This window comes from Mastomys coucha, unplaced genomic scaffold (assembly GCF_008632895.1).
Source record: "Mastomys coucha isolate ucsf_1 unplaced genomic scaffold, UCSF_Mcou_1 pScaffold22, whole genome shotgun sequence".
Lineage (NCBI taxonomy): Eukaryota > Metazoa > Chordata > Mammalia > Rodentia > Muridae > Mastomys > Mastomys coucha.
The window spans coordinates 258981581-259007309 of record NW_022196905.1 but is presented as its reverse complement, the minus strand read 5'-3'; the positions used below and the strand labels follow the sequence as shown (position 1 = coordinate 259007309).

The following is a 25729-nucleotide window of genomic DNA, read 5'->3' as shown; positions in this document are numbered from 1 at the left end:
GTCTGAGGACCAGGGTGAGAGGCCAACCTTGCCTCCAACCTCAAGTTCTCAACAGAGCTTTGGACAGAAAACTGCTTGCAGGGACACACACCTTAATTATACCCACGACGCCCACACCTCTGGGTGGCAGCACTTACCTGGCGGCTCTCGCTTCTCCAGACTCCATTGACGGTTTTGGTGGGGGCAATGGTGACCACCGGGGGAGTGCTGGGGACACTGTGACCCCCAGGGGGGACGATGATGGGGCCCATAGGCACTCGCTTGGGCGTGCTAGCTGGAGAGCTATGGTTGGTGGCTGGAGAGGACACTGGAGATGACTCGCTGCTCAGTGAAGACCCTGCAGAAAGAGAACACAGAAGCTCAGGGGCTGTGCCAGTGCCACCGCCACCCAACACGCCCACACTTCTGCCATTCCAGAATGCTCACAGGGAGTGAGGCCCAAGAGCAGCCAGGCAGGGAAGGACCCACAACCATTCTGTGGCCAGTTTGGCTGGCCTTCCTTGTTATACTGCCTCTCAGGCGTGGAGGTGGACAGCTATTTTTACATTTAAAAATCTGAGATGCCATTCACTCTTTTAAAACCGTGTCAACATATCTCTCAGTGTACCCACCATATGGAGTGAATACTATACCGGAACAGCCCCGTCATCCCAGAAAGAAGCACCGTGCTCCCCCTTGCAACCACTCCCAGCAGCAAAAGTGCAAAGGCAGGTAGGTGGGGGTACAGCTTAGTTCTTGGGGTGTTGGTTCCAACAGGACTTGGTAATTAGGGATGATTTCAGTCACTAACACAGCCCCCTCTTTCCCTGGACAATCCTGCCACCTGCGGAAACATGGCAACTGGCCTCTTGACTGCTGAGGCCCATGTGTAACTTGTGTAATTGTACAGTGCAGCCCCTAAGTAGTTCCAGCCAAGCACACCTCTTGTTCACATGACTACCTACCGGGGCCTGACCTCGGCAATGAGGCCTGAAGGCCGGAGCTTAGAGAAGGAACTCTCGGTTCTCAAATGGGTAACAGACCTGCTGCCTACACCCTGAGAACTCTGTAGTCCCAAGCAGGCAGAGGCAGCCCCACCCAGCTCCTGCCAGTCAGAAGCAGAGCAACAGCTAGGCTTAGAGACACACTGGCTCAGGAGGCCAGCTTCTGGGATCTGATGTAGGCAAGCTACAGGTTGGTGCAGCCAGGCCTGGGGACTGACCGAGAACCTTGGCATGACCGAGCTACCATTCATGAGCCGGGGAGGGCTTGGCATCCTATACTGCCCTGGATTCAGAAGGAGGGTACCCTCTGTGAAGTTTGCCTAAGTCAGAAAGCCACACCCTATGCTTGCAATGCCCGCCCCTATATGTGTCCAAAAGCCAGGGCTCTTGTCAACCATACACCCCAGAGAAAGTCCATGCAGGCTCATGTGAAGCATGCCGGCAGCCTTGGGCCACACCAAGTCCCAGCCCTGTCTATTCTATACTAGAATGCCCCCACAAGGCCCTTAGCCACATTCATGAGACGAACACAAGGAACAGAAGCAGCCAAGCTGAGCACACACTGTGGGATGCAACCACCTTGCTCAGAGACAGTACCTCCGAGGGTGGAACACAGTTCCTAGGGGGCAGAAAGTCAGGAGCCCAACTTTTCAGACAGGGTCTTACTATACAGTCCAAGCTGGCCCAGAACTGACAATCACATTGTCTCCATGCCAGGCTAAAAATTCAATCACTTTCAAATTATTTTCAGGAATCCTTCTATCGTCTAAAACAGTAATCTGCTCGGGTGTGTGGCGGTCCTTCCCAGGAGAGCCACGGTATGATGCACACGTCTAATATGCTATCGATTTCTATGTATGCAGAAATCTGTGTATGCAGGTGCACATGTGAGCAAATGTGCCTGCAGTGGCCAAACAACAACCTTGGGTGCAGTCCTGGGACACTGCTTATGGTTTCTAAGACAGGCTTTCTCGCCGGCCTGGAGCTCAGGTCAGGCTAGACAGAATGGCCAGGGAGCTCTAGGGTTTTATGCGTCCTTGCTTCCCTGGCATAAGATTGGGAGTGGAAATAGCATGCCTGCCTTTCAAACAGGTATGTTCTAGGGCTCAAACTCAGGTCCTCAAGCATCTTACCGACTGAATCATCTCCCTAGCAATTCTGCCTCTTCTTTTGAGATAGGATCTCACTCTGGAGCCCTGTGTGGTCTGGACTCATGGCAATCCTCCTGCCCTAGCCTTTTGAACCCTGGGATGAAAGGCAGAGCCACCTCAGCAGACCCAGTTCCCACCATCAAGTTGAGAACACTTTTATAACCTTCAGCCATGCCTGCTCCGCCCCTAGGACAGAGCAGCCTAAGTGTGGAGCTCTACAGGCCCTGGGCATTTCCTGGCCCCCTCTGCTGAATGGTGTTTCCCATACCAGAGCTCCATCCGTACCTCAAGGTTGCCAACCTTTACAGAGGGGGACTAGTTACCAATTCTTCAGCCAACGGACAGTTGCCCGGCCCTACCTGACAGCTATTGTGAACAATCACTCCCTCACACTGCACAGACACTTACACAAGGGCAAGTAACATGCTATCTGCACACTGGAACAAAAACAGTTAACACCTCTACACAGAGAAGGCCACCAGCTAAAGCAGAGGCTGTCTCCCACGCTATCGGGGTGCCTGCAGATGCTGGACCACCATTGAAGTGCTCTGGGCCCTGCTGAGATAGGTAGAGGAAATGACCCTCCTCGGGGAGGATCAGATGATGCCTCGGGTCAGTAAACAGGGTCCTCCTAGCTCCTCTGTACACCCCCACCCCCTTCTTTATAAGGAGCACCCTCCAAGGCAGCCAGCTCAGCTGGCTCCACTCTGCTCCTTCCCTTGCTAGCATAGCCTGGCCCAGCAAGGTACTAGTGTGGGGTAGGCAGGCAGGCTCTGGTGTGGGGCTGCCTCAGAGAGGATGAGGCTGGCCATGGACAATTAGCAGCCTAATCCCGTTGGAGGTGGAAGGCAGAGGCCAGCGCTCACCAGCAAGAGCCTTGGGATCAATACCTCACAAGGCGCTGCCAATTAGCGAGGCTGGCGCCTGGCTCCCGGCCCTGTGCTCTCTCGCTGTGCTGCCCGAGCAGGCAGGTCTGCCATCGCTGTAATTAACTGAAGCTATTCAGCCAGAGTGGCGGGAGTGGGTCAGAGAGCCGGGCCGGGCTGCAGATGAAGAGGTGGAGGGTGCCTGTGTCACCTTCACTGACTGACCCCACAGATGAGGCCAAGGCCCTATGAGCGGCACATGTTATTAAGAGCCGAGACCCCCAAAGGCAAAAGCCTGGGAGGCCTTAGCCAGCTGTTATAGATATGAACAGAACCATACAGATGGCTGCTGAGTGTCACCTGCATGGCCTCTTTTCCTGAATATGTGTATATCCGTGCGTGCGCGCACGCATGAATGCATTCGTGCGAAATGATTTCAGGTCTTTTCCTTAATTGCTCTCCCTGTATTTACTGAGTGTCTCACTGAACCCAGAGTTCAACTGGTGTGGCCAGCTTACCCACGGGTCCGTCCATCTCTGCCTCCTACACAGGTTTCTAGAGATCGGAACTCAGGTCTGGACATCTGCACAGCAGGCACTCTATCTGATGTCCCTTATCAAGTGGTCCCTTATCTCAGGGGCTGTCCTTCCTTTACCTGCAGACTCAAGCAACTCCCACCGGTTAGTTATGGGGGTGGGTGTCAAGGAACAAGAAGTAAACCCAACCAATACTACATCCTAACTGCTGCCTGGGCAACATGAGTACTGGCAGCGAAGCGATCTGGAGCCCCAGAGTGCAGCACCAACAGCCAGGGGTGCAGCAGCAAGCTCCAGAAGAGGCATCGGCCATGATACATGCAGCTTTGAGGAGACAGTCAAACAAACCACAGGGTGGCCATATGTGGCCGAACAGGCCTCCCCTCCTGCTATGCCAGCAGGTTTTCATGCATGTCGCAGACCCCAAGGCTAGGTGGCCTCAGTGTCTGGCTGTGAGGGAAGGGGACTGGTGGTGGTGCCATTAAACCCTAGTCAACAATCAGGGAGGGGCTGTGATTTGAGAGGAACTAATTTTCCAGGGCTACCTGACGGGCAAAGAATATGACTGACCACAGCACCAGTCCTAAGAACTGAGGCTGGCAGGAGCCAGCGAGGATCCCTTGGGGATCTGGGCTCTGTCCCAGTGCTGCCATGTTAGGACACTGTGTGGGGTTGGGGGTGGGGGTGGAGGAGGGAGATAGAAACAGTAAGGAAGGAGAGGTGGCAGAGGGCCCAAGAAGGATGGATTGTCATCCTGATGTCCGTACACCTCCCGGCCAGCTGTGGCTCTGGACTCTTGGGGTGGTTCTCCCTCCCCTTCCTGGTCTCTCTCCTCCACAATAGCTAGCCCCATGCTCATACCTGAACCACAGGCAGATGGGGCCCCAGACACCCTCGGAGACGCCTCCACCTTGCCAGCCGAAGACTGACAGGCAGGCAGGCAGGCCTGCCAGGCAGGCCATTTGTTTGGTAGTTTTCTTTGAAAGAGGCAGATTTCCAAGGAGATGCACACAGGGTGTGCCTCGGCCTGCACCCAGCCCACCCTGTAGCAGACGTGCAGGCAGGTGGGGGCTGCTCCAACTCAAAACAGAGGGATGGTCCCCAGCCTCTGACTCTCAGGGGTTGGGCATGGGTTTCATCCACCACCCGTGGTAACCTGATGCCCCTTGGTTACAGGGCCAGCAGGCGGCAAAGACTTCCGGAAAGCTCATAGCACTGGGGATGTCTAATCAGAAGCTTAACCACTGTAAGCTACCCTTGTCCCTACAGGTGACAAAGTATCGAACAGCCAGGTATAAGGTGGCTCTTCTCCCATGTGTTTTCTGGGAAACAGGGGTTGGGGGTGGGGGCACCGCAAGGCCCCAGGTGTACTGGAACTGAGGGTACACACAGCTCTGGTGCTGTGTGGGCCTCCCGATGATCAGCCAGGGACATGTGGGCTCCCGTCGCAGCCCCACCCCCCTCGGCAGACGGCACCAGGGCCCCATGGGAAAGGAGCAGATTGCCACACAGCTTGGGCCCCGCCTGGCAGCACCCAGTTTCATCTCTCACAGGTGGGGGCTCTATAGCTTGCTCTCATAGAGGCCATCGAGCCTCTGCTCTGAGAACCGTCTATGGGGCCAGGCTGGTGGCTTGAGACCTGGCCCCAAGTGTAAGTTCCCAGAGGATCCCAATACCCCTCACCCAAAGTAACTTAACCAATCCATTGAACACTCTGGGGGGCAGCTGGGTCAATGTAAGAGACGGAAGCCCCTACAAGGTAACATGATAGACGGGACTGGTGCCCAACACCCACCAAGCTGGGCTTACACACAGGGAAAGATGAAATCGTGCTTAAGGGCTCTGGGGGAGGGGTAGTGCCACTCTGAGGAAAGGATGGGTCCCATCCTATTCAGCTGAGAAGCTGGAGGACACATGGATGGAGGCAGCTTCAGGACAGCAGAGCACCCTGGGGACACTATTCAGTGTCCACAGTAATGGGAGTGGCTTAAGAAGCCTAGGCAGGATAGACCCAGGGGTCCAGCCTGGGGCTGGCCTGGAATCCACAGCCCAATGCTACTTCCAGAAACCAGTGTCAAAGTCAGGGTGCTCCCTCTGCCCTCCATCCTCCTGGGAAGCCCACACATAGCACCACAGGAAGGCCACAGTGGATCGGCAGCTGCCTAGGCTTGGCTAGGCTGGGACCACAGCAGTGGGGACCCACAATGGCTGACCAGATCTCCCTGGGTGTTCCCAAGTTTAGGGAGTGGGGTGGGGCATAAGCAGGGACAACAGGCCGGGTGGTGGTGGTGCACGCCTTTAATCCCAGCACTTGGGATGCAGAGCCAGGCGGATTTCTGAGTTGGAGGCCAGCCTGGTCTACAGAGTGAGCTCCAGGACAGCCAGGGCTACACAGAGAAAAGAAACAAGCAGGGGCAACAGTATTGGGAAATGGCAGTGGGGACAATTGGGGAGCCCCAGAAATAGCACTTGGGAAGGCAGCCATGGGGGGCTGCACTTAATTACGTGATCTGTGTCCATTCTGTATGCTCTCACTAGATCAACAGACTGCCAAAAGTGGTCTGCTGGCCCTGGGCTGAAGCAGAGGCTCAGAATTAAGTCAACCTGCCAGGGCACAGCAAGTAATTAAAAGTGCCAGGATGTGAACCGGACCTGGCCGGGTGAACCCCAGCATCTTCTGGCAACACCTTGAACTTGTCTTAACTCAAAGACGTAGGCTATGACGCCCACGGGGCCCATCTGGGTGTGACGGAGGCCACAGCCTGGGATATCCCCCCATGGGGCCCACAGATGTCTTGGGAGGGGCCAGCTTCTCTCCCCCCCCCCCCGGGGGCAGAGCAAATGAGACGGCGTGCTGATTGCATTGCCTGGATTGAATTTTTAAACCGCACCCCTGAGACACCATGAAGAGAGAGACAGGCCACAGAAACCTAGGCAAGCTCTGTCAGAGAGCCAAAAATAACAGCTGTGTTCAGGAAGGGTGGGCACAGAGCAGAGTCTCAGGGACAGAGAGCGAGGCCCCTGTGGGGTGATAGCGGCAGTTCTAGAGGCCACACCACCTTCACTCCAGAGCCTCTTCCGCTGCTGCAGTGGGCCGAGACTCATCATTGGCTCTCAGGTGCGGCAGCTCAGATGCCTGTCCTGTAGGGGCCTCAGAATACGAGCCTGGAACTGCCTAAGGTGAGTGTCCTCAAGCTTAAGGCCTAGCTTCTTCTCCCAGTGACACAGACAGAGAGGCTGGACAGGCAGGGAGTGAAGAGCCACAGCAACAAGGGTGCCCATCCCGCCTGCCTCCCCATGTGACCCCCATGGGAAAGATGCATGGCCTGCACAGTGGGTCAGAGGATGGAACAGCAAGGTTGAGGACCATTGGGAGGGACTGAGGCCAGAAAAGGTCCAACCCTGGCAGGGGACAAAAAACATTTTCTGGAATGCCAGAGAGGAGGTGTACTAAAAGCTGCACGTGTCTTAAATGCTGAGTGGGACGGGTTATCCAGCTTAGGAGTTATCCACTTGCACGAACACACGAGGCCCTGGGGTTTGCTCCCCGGCACATTGTGAGCTGGGTATGTGGTGCTGAATGCCCATCATCCAATGACCAGAAGAAGTTCAAGGTCACCCTCAGCTATACACAGTTCTAGGCTAACCTGGGCTGCAAGACACCTGATCTCAAGAAAATATTTAACCCAGGTGGTGGTGGCGCACGCCTTTTATCCCAGGACTCTGGAGGGGCAGAGGCAGGCGGATCTCTGACTGTGAGGCTGGCCTGATCTATGACGTGAGATCCAGGACAGCCAGGGCTACAAAAAGAAGCCCTCTTAAAAAAACAAACACCCCTCCCCCCAATTTAAGATATGGCTTGTGGAATGAAGTATTCTGGGAGTACCTGCTTGGCAAGAGTTCCAATAAACTGGTAACCCACAGCCCAGGAGGCAAATCTAGACCTCCTCAACCCAAGCCCCCTGCGCCATGCTGGTGCTTACTGAACAAGAAGCGTCTTTCTTGCGGGGCCATTTGCTTGAAATTCCTAGTTCCAACTGTCTAAGTCCTCTCAAAAGTTCTCAACAGCTGGAGGTTGCAGGGAACAGGAGGATCCACGACTGCGACCCTGGTCTCACAACAGGACCCCTGTGAGCAGTAGCTTTAGTATCGGTAAGACACGGCGTCCCAGCAACACCGGGTCCAAACTCTGGTGATGAAGAATCACTACCAGTCCCGGCGACACAGGTGAGAACACGAAGGCTAGTCGCGTAGGCTTCAACTTCGCTACGCTGCCAAGACACCCCGTTTCCAGTAAGGTAGCAGACGAGGGTTCAGGCCCAGCTGGATACCAGTGTCAGGTCCCCAAGCTACCACACTAAGTACCCCAAGCCTGAGGTCTCCATCTGCACGTGGGGATGACCCAGGAAACAAGCCGGTGGAGAGAGGCCTCAGCCAGCAGCACTGCCAGCCCCCGCCTCCTTGTCCCGGTGTGGCACAAAGTTCCTGGGCATCAGATGCCCAGGTCACAGCCAAGAAGCGACAGGCGCGGTGGACAATGCACCTGTTGTTCACTATTGACCATGTTTCCATTCACTGAGGCCCGCAGCCTCTGGTACTTGGCCTGACCAGTTGGCCCCAGGATTCTGCTGGACATTGGGAGAGCCCAAGGACTACAGAAGTGGGTGACAGATCAGCTTCTTCCTCAGGGTCACCAGAACCCGGCCAGCACCCACCTAAGGTGGGCCGGCTCAGGTGTGGTCCTTTGGTAGCAGCTCTCCTCCACTGGATGGATGGATATGGACTACCTTCTCTCCTTCTCTGGCACCCTCAGGGCCCATTCCAGTCACACCCTCACCTCTGCCAGCCACGAGGGCAGAGAAATCTGGGAAATCAGGAAACCCTGGCTTACTCATCCAGAGCGGACTTCCATTCCTCCGCAAGCCCGCCGCTTTATAAGCAAAGCCATAGACAGCTCCTGCAGAACCCCAGGGCCCAGGGCCTTTGAGACAAAGCAGATGGCTCCTGGTTTCCATACTTTGGCCACCTGCCTCTCTGAGCAGTGAGCCCAGGAGTTGCCAGAATCTGAAGAGCTCACGTGTTCAGGCATAAACCGACCCATCCGTGCCATTCATTGGTAGTTACTGACCTGCACGGTCATCACAGGACACAAGAAGTGTCCAAAGCCAGAGCCAAAGAGGACGACCTAAGAGAACTTTGTGTCAACAAGACCAAATTCAGAAAGAGCCAGCCTTTGCCCAAAGCAATACAATGTCCCCGGCTCGGGAGGCTTCAGAAGACAAATCTCTGGTCCCACAGGCGTCCCCAATGGCACGTCCACTTGTCAGTTGCAACGAGCTTCTACAGTAGCCATTAAAGCTGAGGAGGGCAGAGGTAGGCAGAGAGGAAGGCACAGTGAAGCAGGGTGCAGGGTTGAGGTCAGATGTCAGGGGTCAGAGGTATTATGGTCAGATGACGGCTGCACCCGGGCCAGCTCTGCCTGGATGTGGTAGGGGAGGGGAGGTGCCAAGTGCACCACAGGTTGCAGACAACTGTCTCCCGTGGTCATGCCAGCCCTCTAGAGAGATGCATGGTGGGCAGGGGGCATCCCACGAGCTAGTGGCCTGGTGCCTCTTACCTCTGGGCTCCTCTGCCTGTTTGGCGAGCTTGCGCAGAGCGGCAGCAAAGCTGGAGGATGGAGCGGCCTGGGCCGACAGCGCACTGCTGGTGGCCGGGCTACCGGTGGGCACCAGGGCGCCATTGAGTGGCGAGGGGGTGAGGGGGTTGACGGTGGCGGTGGTCCTGGTCGCCGTGGAAAGCATCCCTATGGAAGGGGACTTGGGCTCATGGCTCATGCCTGAAACAGGAAAAGAAGAACCAGTGTCACCCACAGAGCAGAGCGCCAGCGCCAGGGTGCTGCAGTGGCATGCAGCAAGAGCCAGGGGCCGCGAAAGCAGAGCACAGCCAGCGTTGCAGACAGCAGACCCATCCTCACGGTCCAGCTGGCCTCACGGGTCTGAAGGCACCCCGGTGAAGCTGAACGCTGGACTGGCTCCCCAGAGCCAGGCCTACGGGGTACCCCAACGTGCCATATGCAGGTGCCCATCAGACCCAAGAGAGACGAGGCAGGCACTGGAACAACTAATAAGGCAACACAAGCAGCAGCTGACGGGCACAGGCACAGAACCACTGACATCATCTCCAACAGCACCAGGAGGCTGGCTCAACAACTGCCCCATAGTGCAGAGAAGGAAACTGAGGTCTGTCTGTGGGATCAACGCATACCGAGTGCCTAAATCTCTCTCAGGCAGGGTCCAGTCTCTTCCTCATTCTCCTCAACTCCAATCTCCCCCAGGTGGGAGGGGATGGTGGCCAAGGATACAGCTCACTGCAGGCCCTGGTGAAGTCCTTCCCTAGGTCCCAGGGCCTGAAGACACTAGAGAATGAAATCTGCCTTTGAAACCACCTTGTAGCCGGGACACACTGGTCTTTCCCTCAGAGGGAAGATGATGCTCAGGAAAGGGTTTGGGGGGAAGATGATGCTCAGGAAAGGGTTTGGGGGGCCACCTCCCACTTCTCTGCTTCCTGTCATCTGTGGGAGAGGCCCAGCTTCAGAGACCGCACCGCAGAACAATTTCTCACATCCCCATCTTCTGCTCGCTCCCGCTTCCTCCACATGGGTGCCCCCAAAGTAAGTTCACCAGGCCAGAGTCTTCACAAGAAGGAGGTCAATGGGGTTGTGTACATCAGCAAGGGCTGCTACCCGGGGAGCGAAAGATTCCCAGAGCAAGCAGGCTGGCTTCTAGTGGTGGCCAGGTCCTGTGGTGCATATCCCCAGGACAGCAGGCTGCTGAGTCTAGAGGCTGACCTGTGTCCATACCAGGCCCTCTCTGAAGAGGGGATTAGGTAGCCATGACATCCTGGGGACAGCTCCTAAGATCCAATCAGGGTGTCTCTCTAAACTAGTGTGGTTCTCACTTTGGGAATTCTTTGGGAGGCGGAATGACTTTTTCACAGGGGTTGCCTAAGACCATTGGACAGCAGGTATTTATATTACAATTCCTAACAGTTGCAAAATTACAGCTATGCAGTAGTAATGAAATAATTTTTCTGAGCTGGGCAGTGGTGGTGCACGCCTTTAATCCCAGCACTTGTAAGGCAGAGGCAGGCGGATTTCTGAGTTCAAGGCCAGCCTGGTCTACAAAGTGAGTTCCAGGACGGCCAGGGCTATACAGAGAAACCCTGTCTCAAAAAAAGAAAAACAAAAATAATAATTTTTACGATTGGAGGTCACCACGCTTGAGGAACTGTATTAAAGGACTGCAGGATTAGGAAGGTTCAGAACCAGTGACGTAGACAGTCTTGCAGGGAGCTTAGGAAGTAGCCAAGCCACTGAGCCACTGTCTACCACCCCCTCTTTGTGGCCAGCATCTCAAGTCATCCTTGGATTTCAAGGAGTGCAGATGGTGAGACTGAGGCCATGTGTACTGAGGCTGGCTTGCTACCACAGCTGAATGGCAATGTTCTCACTCCCCTCACATCCCGACACTCAGCCCGAGCCCTGTTGTGCCTCATCACTCAGAACTACATGACTCCAGTGATTTAAAACATGTCCCCAAGTCTTGTCACTCATCCCTGCAAGACGCAGAGAGAGGTCTGTGTGTGAATGGCTCTGACAACTCACTTCCAGCAAATACACTGTTTTCAGCTTGGGGGGAGGATAGTGGCAGCATACCCACCCGCCTTGCCTTCCAGTCCCTGGAGCAGATAGGCAGCAACATTCTGAGCTGGACCAGCCCAGCTAAGCCTTTTCCGTCCTGGACCCACAGAGACTCCAGGCACTAGGAGATGCTAATCTACTCCCTCCACCAGCTTTGGGGTAATTTAATATATTGCACACGATCTGAAATAAGCTATTCACCCCAGTCTGTCAGAAGCCAAGAAATACCACTCTGCCCTCAGTCTCCGCTGACAACACAAAGCCACCTTAGGAGCCACCACACACCTCCACCCCTCATTCCCTTCAGCGACGGTGTCCTTGGACTCATTCCACAGATAGGCGTGGGTAGACTCAGCACAAGGGTGGGTCGGAGCTGGGCTGGGACCACTATGGGGAAGAGCTATGTCCTGTGTGAAACAAGCTGCCTCAGACCCAGCAGGAGGATCCAAGTTTCAGTATCTCTCACCCAACCACCCGTACCAGGTGAGCAGCAAGGCAGATGGAGATGCTGGGAGATGCAGCTTACTGTACAGCTGCAGGCCCATCCCCCAAATCTGAGGAGGGCACCATGCCACTGAGGGGGCCTTCAAGATGCTGATGGGTCTGAGAAGACATGCTGGGGCCATTAGGCTTGGCAGGATAGCAGATAACAAGATTTGTGGTGGGCAGAGCCTCCCTGTACCACGTGCTACCAAGGTTCCCATTATGCTCCTCTGGGTGACCCAGACAGGATCCTACCCATCAGAGAGCAGGGGACCCACTCCTGGGGCCTCCAGCAGTCTCATGCCCAGGGCATGGCTGCCCTTCCCTCCCACCCTTGGGGAGGGTCCCCCAAGTCTAGGTCCTGGAAGTATCAGTGTGTTCCCAGCCTGGGAAGCTGCTCTGATGTCAGCTCACTTAAAATAGAATTCCAAATGAGCGGCTTCATTAGGGGGAGTCTAAAATTAGCACCATTCCTCACATGCGCACATAGGGCTGGTGGGGGAGGGGTGGGGAACTGGTCTCCGGTACCAAAGGGGATACACTGCCAAAATCTGCAGGGAGCTTAAGAGTCCCCTTCACTCACTGGCCTAGGGCCCTTAGGGATGGTGTCTATTCTGTGCCTGGCACCCCCGAGAAGTCACCTCAATAGGCAGGTACCAGTGTCCACAGAGGCTCAGGTGCTGCTGCAGGCAGGGGCAGCAGTGAGGAGAGAGGTGGGCATGAGATGCCTGCTCTCTCTGCCCTCATTAGGGGGTATTTATTAACTTCTTTGCTCCAAACCGTCATCGACTGAATCCTCATCTACAGGACTGGCTCATGTGAATTCATTATCTTAACAGCTGGGAATAAGCTCTGTAGTGCAACGGCCGTGATGGATGAGGCCCAGGGCTGCCTGCAGTCCGTGCTCTCCAGACGAGCAGCTCAGTGGGAAGGTGAGCCTAAATCTAAGTGGCCTCCTGGGCGCTTTACACAGGCTCTTTCCTGCTGCCTCATCCATTCACTCTCAGCCCAGCCTCAGCTTTCCTCTCTCTAGACCCAGCCATCCAGAACCCAGCTCCGAAAAGCTTGGGTTTCTACCAGAAGCCACTATCTCCACAAAATAGCTGGGGACAGCCAGGCTGCCTTGGTGCACCCTGCCCGATTTCTCCCTCAGGTTTCTAACATGCTCAGGAGCATCAGTGCCAAGGAAGGAGAACCCCACCCCCACCCCCAAGAGCACCAGGCAGGTGATACTGTTCAACTCACCTCACTCTGGTCCTGTACAGTTGACCTTAACAGGCTTCACGGGGTGGGGGGTGGGGGGTGGGTCTCCAATGTCACTTCCCTCTTGCAGTACGTCAGGAGTTATTAATCAGTCCAACCTCCCTCCTGTTGAGGCCGTAAGTAATTACCGTCCCTTTCATCCCAGCTCCTCCCGGCACCAGACCTCAGGCTTGCTCCTTCTGCTCTGTAATTACCAGCTAATAGCTGAGATGAATTTTCTGAAGGCCCGGTTCAAGCACCAATCCGCCCCCTCCTCCGCCAGCAGCCCCTCACCCTGGGGTAATTACACCCAGGGAAGCTGTGCCCAGCAGAGCAAAGCTCTCAGGAAGTGTGGACCTGGATGCTCTATCTGCCCCTTCGTCGTTTTTCATTACCACACACTGAAATGTTTGTGAACAGAGGCTGGCTCGGCCTAGGCTCCACACCCCACCCCCCTTCCCTGTGATCCCCACAGCCCAGAGGGTGATGCTTCTGCAGCTCTAACAAGGCTGGGGTCACCCTGCTGCAAAGAAGACCTGGCGGCTGCAGTAGTGTGGGGTGCCACGTGATCCCCAGAGGCTGGACGGCTTCATAATAAATTCATGATTATGTGTGCTGCCGCTGGCTTGTTCTGAGTGCACCCATGTGAGGCAGCTTCTCCAGGGCGGGGGGGCAGGGAGGTCTGCTGATGTTCAATGGTGAGTGTACCCCGCAGGTCGCTAAATACTGCCCCGCCTCTGCTCCCAAGGTCGGTTCCCCCAGGAACCCCCCCCCCCCCCCCCCCCCACACACACACACACACACACGCACAGAGGCATCAGAGCAGAGCACAGCGGGAGAGCAGAGCAGATGGTGACTCCTGACCCAAGACCACAAAAGCAAGCGTGAAAGTGGAGAAAGCAGCAGGCGAGTTGGGGTGGCCTGGAAATGACAGGAGCTCTGATCTGTGGGTGGGGGGAACAAGGCAGCCAGGCAGAATGAGGGAGGGAGACAGGAGAGGTTTCCCACCTCAGCACTGTTGACAAGGACAGGAGGGGCCACTCACAGCACGCATGGAGTGCCATGGATGCAGAAGCAATCTCTGGGGTTCCCTACAGTCACGGTAGGGCAGAGAATGGGGACATTTTGGTACCCCCCCCAGCCTTTCCCTGTCCACTCCACCCCCAGGCTGTCAAAGTCCCTGCTGTCTCAGTGTTCAGAAGAACTTGGGAGTATCACATGACAGGAGACCCACACATGGTGGATTGAAAAGGTGCAAAGAAAGGGATAACAGTGAGGGATGGCATTCGAACTCAGGGTGCTAAGGCAGGGGGACCACAGGTTTAATGCCAACCTAAACTTAGTGAAAACTCATCTTAAAAACTAGTGAAAAGAAGGCTGAGGATGAGCTCAACAGCAGAGCGCTCCCTTAGCATGGCGAGGCCCTGGGTGCAGGACCCGGCATGGCTGGGGAGGGAGGGAGGAGGGAGGGAGAGTAGGAGGGTGGAAAGAGCCTCCAGGCTCTGTGGCTGCAGCAGCTTTGGCACTGCACAAGTCAGTATGCGGCCAGCTGACACTGGCCTCCTAGGAATCACCTGACGAGAGAGGGATACAAAGCAACGGAGGAGCAGGAGTCTCAGAGGTTCCCAGGCGGCAGCCGGAATGAAGTCTGGCAACAGATGGCAGCGACATTTGACGCGATTATTCCAAGTGGCGGCTGTGCTTCGTGAGAAGCCTGGCGTGGGCAGATGAAGGGAGGCTGCACAGCCACCCCACACCAGCTCAGCAAAACCCACCCGAGAAAAGGGGCCCTGAGGTAGGGGAAAAGTCAGTGGTCGCTGCTGAGGGTAACACTTCGGAGCCCAGCGCCATCCCCGGTGGTAATTGACAGCAGGAGGTGGTACTGGCTTGGAGCCAGGTGTGTGCACGTGGCTTCTATAACGCTACCCACGGGTATCCCTCACATCGGTCGACCCCACACACCAGGCGCAGCGACGGGCAGGTGCAGCGACAGGCAGTTCAGACAGACGGCCACTGTCATGGCTCAGCAGACAGGGCTGGTCATTTCCTTCCTTTGGACCCCTTGTTGGCTGCTTCCTAACGTTGGGGACAGGGACTAGGGACCTCACTGTGTCCTCTCTCCTCAGCGTGACTGCTCTGTCTGGCTCAACCTGCCTCCTAGACATAGAGACTCTGCCATTACCCAGTCTGGTCCAGGTATTTTACCCAGAGGGCAACAGAGGCTGGAGAGAGCCACACTTCATCTAAGGCTCAGAGTCTTGTCACCTCTGTCCTGTAAGGTATGCTGAGTCAGCACCCATCAGGCAGGGAGGGGACGGGAATACCCCAAGGAAGGGTCAGAGACCCTTCAACAGCACTTGGCCCCAACAGCACAGGTCAGGTAGCTGTCCTGGGGAGCCCACCACGCGCCATTCCTGTTACAGAGGAACAAGGAGGACAGACAGTGTGCTGCTAGAGAGGCAGGCAGCATCACCCAGCAGCGGTGTCTGTACACCTCAATGAGCCCCAAGTGGCCCATGGCACCTTCAGGCTTCATCGGTCACAAAGAGCCCTTTTAGCACACACTGCTGGCCTCCTCCCCGAGTCACCAAAAACAAACACTCAAGCTGTCCAGGACTGAGGTTACGTGCCTCCGAGTCTCCATGGGATGCAGGCCAGGGGCCAGCAGGTCGAGGCTGGGCCCTGAGTGGTCGACACCTGGCCGGGAGGCGGCAGCAGCCATATGACGCCCAGTTCCCCAGGCTCCACCAAGACAGGCCCTCTACTCCCACTTCCTGTTTTGGCTGGGGGTTGAGTGGACCCAGGGGGCTACTTGGGAAGTGGAGACAGAAGTGTTACAACAAAACCTCTCCCAAGAGCTGGAGACCAGGGCACACACCAGCCACCTACCAGCATTATCTGCAGGTGCTATAAGAGGCGGTCACAGGTGGATTCCTGAAAGAGGGCTGGGGAGAGCAAGGCCAGCCTGTTTCCCTCCAGCCAGGAGGTGGGTGCATACCCTAATGGAAGCCATGGTTTGCACAGAAGCCCCTTGGTCCCAGCCAGCGACAGCTCTAACACAGGCTGGGCACTTCTGGGTGGTTACTCTCCAGTTCCCAGTGCAAGTGTGGGTGGGGAGAAGGGACGACCACACTCTGCTTCCTCTGGCTGCACAGGACACAGCGGGCTGAGTGTGTCTCTGACCTAAAGTCACTTTAAGTTAAGTGAGAACCAGAGGGAACACCGTCGTATGGAATTTGGGTCGAGACGAAGATTCAATTTCGTTCAAGCGGCTGAATCACAAAAAACACCAATCCCCAAGTCGGGGGTCCCAGTGCTTGTCTCTAGGCTGCAGGCAGCCACACTCCCCAGCTCTGGCCACACAAGCAGCCCGGGCAGTCGGAGTCCACAGGAGCTGAAACACTGGGTCCCACTGGGAGGCTCAGGCTCCACATTGCTGGTTTGCTGACTCAAGAGAAGTAGGGAAGGGGCCCATCCAGGAGGGTCCCTCGCAGTAACAAATTCGCCCGTTACTCAAATCAGATTCAGGATTTGCCCCAAATTATAAGCAGTTAAGTGGCTTGTTCCCAGGGCCGGCAGTTTAAAAGGTCCTGACCACCAAGCCCAACAGTTCAGGTTTGAAGGAGGAAGGAGGCCCGACTAACCACAGGTTGACCCCTTGACTTTCACACGCACACAGTGATGTACACACAAATGAAGGAATGCAATGCAAAATGTAAGAGACCCCTTTGGGGATTAGGATGTATGGTAGGAGCCGTCTGCTTGCCTAGACACAAAGCTTCACTCTCCCAGATGTTTAAAGTGGCAGTGGGGTCCTTGGGGTTTGGATGTAAACTGACTGTGCATCAAAGTGACTGAGCAGCCACTCCTAAGCAATGCCCCGCCCCAGTGCCATGTGTGGGGACAAAGTCACTCAGGGAATGAGAGAAAGCTCCAGCACGGTGGCTCAGAATCAGACTAGTCTACCATCGCACACAGCTACAAACCAGAGCAAGTATGTCACTGTCTCCAGGGTTCATGTGTGTGTTGCCATCCTGGCAATTTAAGCATACCCACATCCTGCAGAATTCTAACTGGGAACCTCTGGCTAAACAAGTTGGAGTGGAACCCAGACTTGAGCCTACCCTGTGGCAGGCCTAAGGATGGCCCTGGGAACATGCCTACCAGAGATTCCCACGTGGGCAGACAACCCTCACAGCCAAGGCTGGCTAAGCACAGGACCACATTCCCCTCATCCACATCTCCACCCAGGGGCAGGGGAGAGCCAGCAGAGGAGCAGGTGGCACCTGTGCCTTTATGTGGCACTGCCGGCTGCACAGTCCTGACTCGAAATGCATGGGACCAGCAGCTTGGGAGTGGCTTTTCAAAGTTGGAATAGCTGCATGTTCACAGTAAGCTACTTTGGGGAAGAAACTCATGTCTACATTCAAGACCCAAAGCTGAAGAGACACCGCCTAAAGTGAGTTTATTTACTTCTTATTTATATATGTGTTCATGCCCAGGTGCCCGAAGCAGCCGGAATAGGAAGAGCATTGGATCCCTAACCCACTGAGGTGAGGAGAGGCCCCATCATGGGTTTTGGGAACTTAACTTTTGCCCCCTCTGAGAGCAGTAAGCACTCTAAGCACGGTTTCTCCAGTCTCACAACTAAAGTGATCCCAGGGCCTCCCATACACCAGACCAGTAGCAATTGCTCAGCCACATCCCCAGCCCTGCACGGTAATTTTAATAATTTGAGGTATGAAACAGTTTCGCGGTATAGTTTTCTACTGTGAAGCGACGTTGGGTGTTTGCAACCGGCTATGATTTTGGAGTGGTCAGGGGTTTCAACTCAGGGTTGCTTAACTTGTCTTAAAGACTTAAAGGCTTTACCTCCACATTCCCTTCTCCAGCCTGACCAACAAAGGAGTCCCACTTGAGAACAGTCATGCTGGTGGAAGGCTCGATGCATAAGGTAATGAACACCATCAAACTTCCAGTCAACTTCTCAGAATGCCCCATTTTATTTCCCACAATTCTCTAGCCTATTTCACCTCAGCTTTGGTTGTAAACCGCTGAGCATGGTAACAGACACCTTTAACCTCAGCAGCAGAGACAGAGGCAGGTGGATCTCTTGTGTGGATTCAAGGCTAGCCTAGTCAAGTTCTAGGACAGTCAGGGCTGGCAAACTTCCCTTGCAACTAGCAGGTAACTGTGGACAGCAGCTGCTGCCTGGCACCAGGACAGAGGGTAACCCCAAAGAGGAGCACCCTAGGGAAAGTCTTCAATTCATAATGAATAATTTGATACATACTGCAATCCTACACAAGGTCAAAGTTCAAGGTCATCATTGCTTTACAGTCAGTCAGTTGGCTATAGTTGTCCAGCCGGGGCTACAGAACAAAAAAAAGTTTGAGGGCTCTTTCAAAACAAAACAAAAAATAAAATAAAATAAAAAAGAAGGTGGGACTGGGGAGATGGCTCAGTGGTTAAAAGTTATTGTTCTTTCAGGGGACCTAGACTGGTTCCTGGCACCTAGCTGGTGGCTTACAACTATTTTACTCTAGTCTAGGGAATCCAACACTTTCTTCCGGCCTCCATAGACTCATGGCGCGCGCACACACACACACACACACACACACACACATATGGTGGCAAAACACTCGTATGTATAAAATGAAAATAAACAAATCTTTAAAGGAAACTTAAAACCCAAAAGGGCCAGTGATAGAGTTCCGTGGCAGCCACCTCCAACACACAAAGTTGGAGTTTCCACACTCACCTTACACACACACACATACACACACACACACACACACACACCCAAAAAACAAAAACTGAGGTGTGATTTCTACCCAGCGTGCATTGCTTTCTGTCATAAAGTTCAAAGAGTAAGTTGAGACATCAGAAGTCAGCGACTTCTGCACAGCACCTTGAACTCAGAGGCTTACAAGCAGCTAGTGAAACCTTAGCTGTTCTTTAGTTAAGGGCCACACCCTATGCCTAAATGACAAGGTCTGTCTGAGTCCCCAGGACTAAGGCATGGCTACCAACTCATATACATAGCTCTGCTTACCAGACATACACTCAGGAAAAAAAGAGAAGCTGGGGAAGGGTCACCTGGACAGGAAACAATGATGGCATACACCTCCCCAACCCAGCGGAGGTCAGGGGTCACCAGGGGCATTCAGGAGAGCAGCCATGGGTCCCCGAAGGCGGACGCTTGGACCATTTTCTCCCCATGGCGTGTGAGGGAGCCAGACTTTGCCACCAAACAGGTGGCAGAAGATAGGGGCGAGGGGGTTAGCCTAACTGTTTGACCAGAGGTTTCTGCACCTGGAGATGCACCTGCTACTATCAGGGGCCCTCCTGCCCTTACACAAACGAGAAAAACACTGTGCACCAAGTGAAAAAGAAAAATTATCTGACAAAAACAAAAGACGAGCGCACACCAGCAGTGACTGGGAAAGATCTACTCTGTTTATAAAGGCCATTCGTTCCACATCAGCAACCTGTCCCTTGGGGAGAGATCCGAAGTCAGGACAGAAAAGAACTTGGTGTCTGGCTTTTCTCCAAGCTTGGCATACTGCCCCATGGGTCCAATGTCTGACCACAAGTAGGAAGCCTGGTGGGAGAGGCCAGAGCCCATCTATATGCAAAGACCCAGGTTATCCCCATCTGGCCAGAAATTGCCTGGATCCAGGGTGCTCGCTTGCCCTGGGAGATCCTAGGAAGACAGCTGCCCCAAATATGTGTGGCAGGATACTGCCAAGGGCCTGGCCCCCAACCCTCCCCGCCCCAGGAAAGGGACAAGCCTAGGGTTAGTTGAAAGGAGTCCGAAAGCTGCACCTGCAGCCCCAGCCTCCCCTCCCCCCACCCCTCCTGAGCCTGTTTGTCCTCAGCTCAACACATGAATTTTCCTTTGGGACGGCTTAACCTGTCCAACATCAATATGGCTCTGACCAAAAGCGTACAGATCGATCCCTTTTATTGCTGCCTGCAGCGGCAGGCCCACCGTGTGAGTGCAGAGGGGCAGAGATGAGGGGGGCAGTGTGTGCTGGAGTGTGCCTCCCAAACCCAGGCTCCCAAGTGTAGCCCACGGTTCCCAGGGGAGCAGGGGGTTGGGGGAGGGAATGTGCACACAGGCATCTGAGCTGGTTTTGGCCATCCCAGACAGGTGACCATTCAGAACAGCTGGATAAGTCCACCCAGCAGAAAGGTACAGGGGCTAATTCATAACTAGAAAAGGGTCCCCTTGCTGTTTACCGCGAGGACCTGTTATCTGTGTTGAAATTACAGGGACACCATCGCCTTTTATGGAGCTTGTGGGTACCAGGGACCCCTTAAACACCCAGTAACATGCACTTAACAGCTATGCCACCTGCCCTAGACCAGAGGCCACCACTGAGGCCCACAACCCAGGCTACATACACACAGGCTGAGAGACGCAGAGCAGCCAGTTCACATCCCCCCTAACCCCAGGATGTGTTAGCCTCTCTCCCACTGCTGGCCTCAACCTACTGTCTGGGGCACATGCATCATTATCTGGGCCTCCCCTGAAGCAGGTCCTCCATCTCACAACCAGGGATCCATCTGTTAGCTAGCTCAATCTCTTTCTCTGCCCAGCACCTCCAACGCTCCCATTAAGCGTAACTTAAGGAATGAGCTACAAGAACAACAGCGAAGGGTTCTGGGCATACTTAGGTCAGCAAAAACCGGGTCAGCATCTCTAGGGAGAGGATGTTCCAGTACAAGGACCAAAGGTGTAAAACAGTGCAGAGGCCCAAAGCCAAGCATGGGACTGATCAAGAGTTTAAGACCAGATGGGCTGTGCTGATGCACACCTTAAATCCCAACACTTGGTAGGCAGGCAGATGTCTGTGAGTTCGGGGCCAGCCTGGTCTACAGAGAGAGTTCCAGACAATCATAGCTACATAGAGAAACCCTGTCTTGAGGAAAACAAAACAAAACAAAACAAAAAGAACAAAGCAAAGCAGAGTTCAAGAGTAGCTGGTACAATTACTGCGGCTGCATAAAGGTGGTGGCAGCGGCAGCTCACTCTGTAATCCCAGCACTTGGGATTGATTCTAGGCAGGAGAACCAGAAGATCAAGGTCGTCCTCAGATACTCTGAGGCTAGCTGTTGGATAGAAGACTTTGTCACAAACCAACAGAGATTGAGATCAGCCTGGGCTACACGCTGAAAGCCTCACAAAACTTAGTCTGTTACTCCAGGTGTGATGGATGCCTTTATAATTGCGCACCTTTAATCCCAGCGCTCGGTGGCAAGAGGTGGATGGATACAGACCGTGAGTTTGAGACCGGCCCGGTCTATAAAGTTTTTCAGGCTTGACTAGAACAACACAGCAAGAATGTCTCAAAAACAAACACCCTTAAAAACGGGCTGGAGATAGCTCAGCAACTCTCAGAGAATGAATGACTGGATTGGCAGACACCACAAGGTGGCTCCCAACCATCTAGATTTCCAGTTTCAGGGGATCTGGTGACCTCTTCTGACCTCTGCGGGCACTATACACACTCGGTACACAGACAAACCTGAAGGCATTCACACATACGCATAAAAATACCCCCCCCCCCGAAACAGGGTTTCTCTGTGTAGCCCCAGCTGTCCTGGAACTCAAGAGATCCACCTGCCTCTGCCTCCTGACTGCTGGAATTAAGAGGCCTATGTTACCACATCAGGCAAAATAAATCTTTAAAAAACAAAAACAAAAACCAGTAAGTAACAAAATACAGATGCTAGGTCCTGTCCCAGAGACGGGGATTCATCTGAATGGAGGCATGACCTGGATATGAATGCTTTTTTCCTAAATTGTAGTCAGTAATGACTCTCCCAAACCAGAATACCACCCCCTTTTCCCACACACCCTATTCTCCAGTTAATGATGGCTCCTTCCCCAACAGCCAAACCCTTTCTTTACCACTTTCCATGGTGACTGAGAACAGAGTCTGTTCTGCTACCTCCAACCATTCCTTCAGGACTAGTCTCCCTGAGGCTAGCTGTCACTCCCCTATCCTCTAAAAGGCAGGCACAGGGAGGCAGGCAGGAGGAGGGAGGGGTGGGTGTCACCTGGAGCCTGCCAGATCCAGGGGAAACAACCTGCACAAGGACAGGGACTTGCCAGACAGGGTTGCTCAAGTAGCTTTATTGGCTGGGGTGGAGGGCATGAAGGAGCGTGAGGAGCTGGTTGGGGAGATAGCTGCAGAAGCCAGATTAAAAGGCCTCCCCGAGCGCACGTTGGCAGCCGACAAGAGCTGCTGTTGGATGCTCTCCCGTTTCATCTGTCTGTACACCTCCCAGCAGCGGGCGAGAGGCCGGCCGGGTTCAGGAGGCGCTCGATAAATTCTCATTGACAGGAACACTCAGAAACGTCACCTCCCAGGCTGTGGCCTGTGTGCCTGGGGGCGGGGGGGGGGCGCGGGGGGAAGGGGGAAAGGCCAGCGTGGGAAGCCGGCAGTACTGGTGGGCTGCACTTGGCCATGCCTCGGAGATCTGAGACTCCATGGGGGCAGAAATTAAAGTGAGTCGGCAGGACTGCCGCACAGCCACCAGGCTGAAATGTCACCTCAAACGTCGTTCTCTGCAGGTTAAACATGCTCTCTCGCCCCAAGATCCCAGGAGAGGGAGAGAGAGGGAAAGAGGTGGGCTGGGCCTCGTAGAGGGTTTGTGGCTATTGCCACAACATGGGTAATTAATGTGCTCCCCCACCAGAAGGCTCCTATCCAACCCCACCAGGCTCTGGAGTAACCCAGGCTGGGCATTCCAAGGCTGCAGATGGAGCCAGGAAAAACCGGCCTTGCTGGCTCACTCCACAAGCCCCTGCGGGTTCCTGGGGGCAAGGGGGAAAAGTGGCAGCTGGCTATTACTCATTGCGTCTCTAGGAAGGGGAGGAGACCAGCAGGGAGCTAAGGCTAGACCTCCCTCAAAGGGGGTGGGGGGGAGATGGACCACACCTGCCTGAAGGGTCAAGACCAGCTGGGGACTCAGCAGGCTTGGGCGAGGGCCTGGAGGAGGTGCAGGCCCCAGGTCCACCACAAAGTGGCGCAGACCTCTTCTCCCCTTCCTCTGGCTAGAGCTGCAGAGCCCTGAGGTGGCTGCCTTTCTGCAAACCGCACAGCCCTTTGAGATCTGCAGCTTCCAACTTCCTCCAGAGACAGGGAAGTTACTCACAGCCAGAGGCCGCCGCTTGCCAGAGGGACAGCTTTGCCAAGAGCAATGGAGGCTTCCAAAGGGTCAGGCTTTTTTGGAACCTTCCCACCACCCCAACCCCATTAAAACCTACCATTAAAACCTACCTAGAGGCATCAGAATCGCCCCCAGGCCAGCCCCAAGGTTAGCTTAATGGGGTCTGATAAGGCCTGGTTCCTAGTAATTTTAAAATGTAAAGTAACTATATACACCCCCTTTCAAACCTAACTGGTCAGGATCCTAACAGCTGCCCCCAACAGGTCAGGGCCTGATCTGGCCTCTCTGCCTTCCTGGTTCAGAACCTGCCCTAAGGCAGGCAGAACAGAGCCCAAAGCCAGGACAGGCCTCCCACCTCCTTTCCGAAGGCGTGGCTGACCCCGGGTCTCTGGCTGGCTGCTCACCAGCGCCCCCCTCCCCCAAGCCTCCTCCGCTCCAGCTGCCAAACCCGGCGACAAAAGCCAACCTTGTACCAAGCCATCAAGACACCCCCCTAGGAGGTGGTCAGGCGTGACCCGGTGGCTGTGAGAAGTGTTGAGCAAGCTGCTTCTGCACAGCAGAGCCCCATCGAGTAAGCCTGCCAGCAACCCTGTTCCGGTCCACCCGGTGGGGCGTGACACCCAGCACAGCAGATGACACACGCTGCCAGTCGGAGCCTGTGCCCCGGCCCCCCTCACCTGTGGCGGGGCGACTGAGTGGCTGAGTCAGACACAGCCTGCGCCTCAGGTTCCCCGCCTGCGGGTGGGGGCGGCTGTAAACACAGGCTGAGCAACACTTAAGTAGCCAAGCTTAAGTAACACGGACGCCCAGGGAAGGCTACTCGCCAGGGGGGGGGGCCTGTCTTCCTAGGGAAGAGGGGAGGGGGTAAACCAGTCTCCGGCAAGAGACTGAGACACTCACTGCCAAGCGCCCAGCCAAGACCTCCTGCCTCTTTGTCCCCCAGTGCTGGAAATCGGCTTAGGCCCGATGCTCCCTCCTAGAGCGAGGCTGCGCCTTTTGTTCCGGCCCCCTTTACAAAAGGATCTTGTATTTTGTTTTTTTTTCCCCCTTCCATTTGGTGGTCCCGCTTTTTGTTTTCAAACCCCAACCTGTGTGGGCCCCAACCGCGACAGATAAGACACCGCAGGGGTCTAGTAAGGGTTTAGTGTGCTTTAAACGCATGGAGACAAAGGCTGGTTTGCAAGCACCAAACCGACCCAACTCGAGTTGGCACCCCCACCAAGGGTGGCAGGTGCGCGGGGGCGCCCCTTGCTCGCTCTCGGCTCCGATGCCCAGACCTGCGGCCCCAAGCCCGTTCCTCGCAGTCCTAAGCGGCCCCCGCCACCTCTCGGCGCTCGGAGAGGCGGGCAGCGGGGAGGGCAGCCCAGCTCCCGCTCCGCCTCCAAGAAGGGAATTTAATTAGCCTGCCGGAGAGGCGGCGGGCGACGAGGTGTCTCTGGTGCTGCAATATAATTGAATCGGCTCCACTCGGGCGGGCCACTCGCCGTCAGCGCGACCGCGGGGGGCGGGGAGGCGCATCCAGGCGGAGCGGGAAGGGCCGGGCGGGGGGCGCGGAGGCCCCTTGGACTGCCATCCCAGACAAGATCCCCACCCCCGCCCCGACCCAACCACCTGCCTGGGCGCCCCCGCCCCATCCAAAGTTTTGCTACAAACACCAGCCCCGGAGCCGCCCCCGCGCACTTCCGCGGCCGCAGAGCCCGCTGCGCCCAGCGCGCGCGCGCAGCCGCGAGTGTGGCTTCAGGTCGGCCGCGCGCCCCGCGCTTCTTGTCCCTCACACCCGCGGGACCTGGCACCGGCCGTTGGCGTCCCTCCCGAGCCCACAAACTTGGGGAGGGGAAGAGCGAGGGAACCCCCGCCAACAACCCCCCAACCCGCGCGCTCACCTTTCATGCCAGGGCCCCGCTGCTCCGCCGCGCCTGACACATGCCGGAGCCACCGTCGCCCGGGTTTGTCTGAACTGCTTATCTCACCCGGGGCTGTGCGGCGGCGGCTCGGCCGCTCGGGGAGGTGGAGCTTCCGGGGCCTGGGCCAAGAAACACCTGCTGCTGTCGCCGCCGAGGACACACCCAAGCGCAACGCCGCCCACTCCCCGGCCCCGGCTCGCTCCCGGCGCCCTGACCTCAGCCGGCGGGAGGTGTCGGGTTTCAGCCGCAAGCGCACGCGCGCGCACCGACGGACCGCCCGGAGCACCCAGCGCGGTCACAACCCGCGGGGTAGGTGTCGCCCCGGCGCTCCTGGCGACCCCGGCTGGACAGTCGAGGGGGGGGGATCTCTCAGAGGCCTCGCAGGCCACTCATCTCCAAGAGTAGGGAGGAGTGGCTTATAACACACGCCTGCCATATCCGAGCCTCATAGCTGCCTCCCCAAGCGCCTGGAACAGTGCCTGGCACCTGGCCACCCACTAAGAGAGGGGAGGAATAAACCCGGCACTCAGGAGGCCTTTCCTTGTGCTGAGTGGAGGGGACCACACAATATAGGCCGTTGGCCTCCTTCACTCTCCAAGATGCCTGATCTATTACCGCAACTTTAAAGGACTTAATGTTAAGAGCTCGGGCCACGAGTCTCTGACCCAAAGTTTTACAAA

At 55.6% G+C, this 25729-nt stretch overlaps 1 protein-coding gene across 8 annotated transcripts in view; it reads right to left on the bottom strand.

The window, feature by feature from the left end:
- Gse1 (Gse1 coiled-coil protein) overlaps positions 1-25729 on the bottom strand; it is a 360758-nt gene that overhangs the window by 18518 nt on the left and 316511 nt on the right. For 4 of the 8 annotated variants that reach the window (XM_031341582.1, XM_031341583.1, XM_031341585.1 and 1 more), the window contains 2 exons: positions 9154-9372; positions 138-337 (listed from right to left, as the gene is read on the bottom strand). In XM_031341582.1, the coding sequence (XP_031197442.1) occupies positions 138-337; positions 9154-9372 (419 nt within the window). Of the gene's footprint in view, positions 1-137; positions 338-9153; positions 9373-25028; positions 25329-25729 lie in introns of those variants that run through there. The other 4 variants (XM_031341584.1, XM_031341588.1, XM_031341586.1 and 1 more) reach the window with 3 other exon arrangements.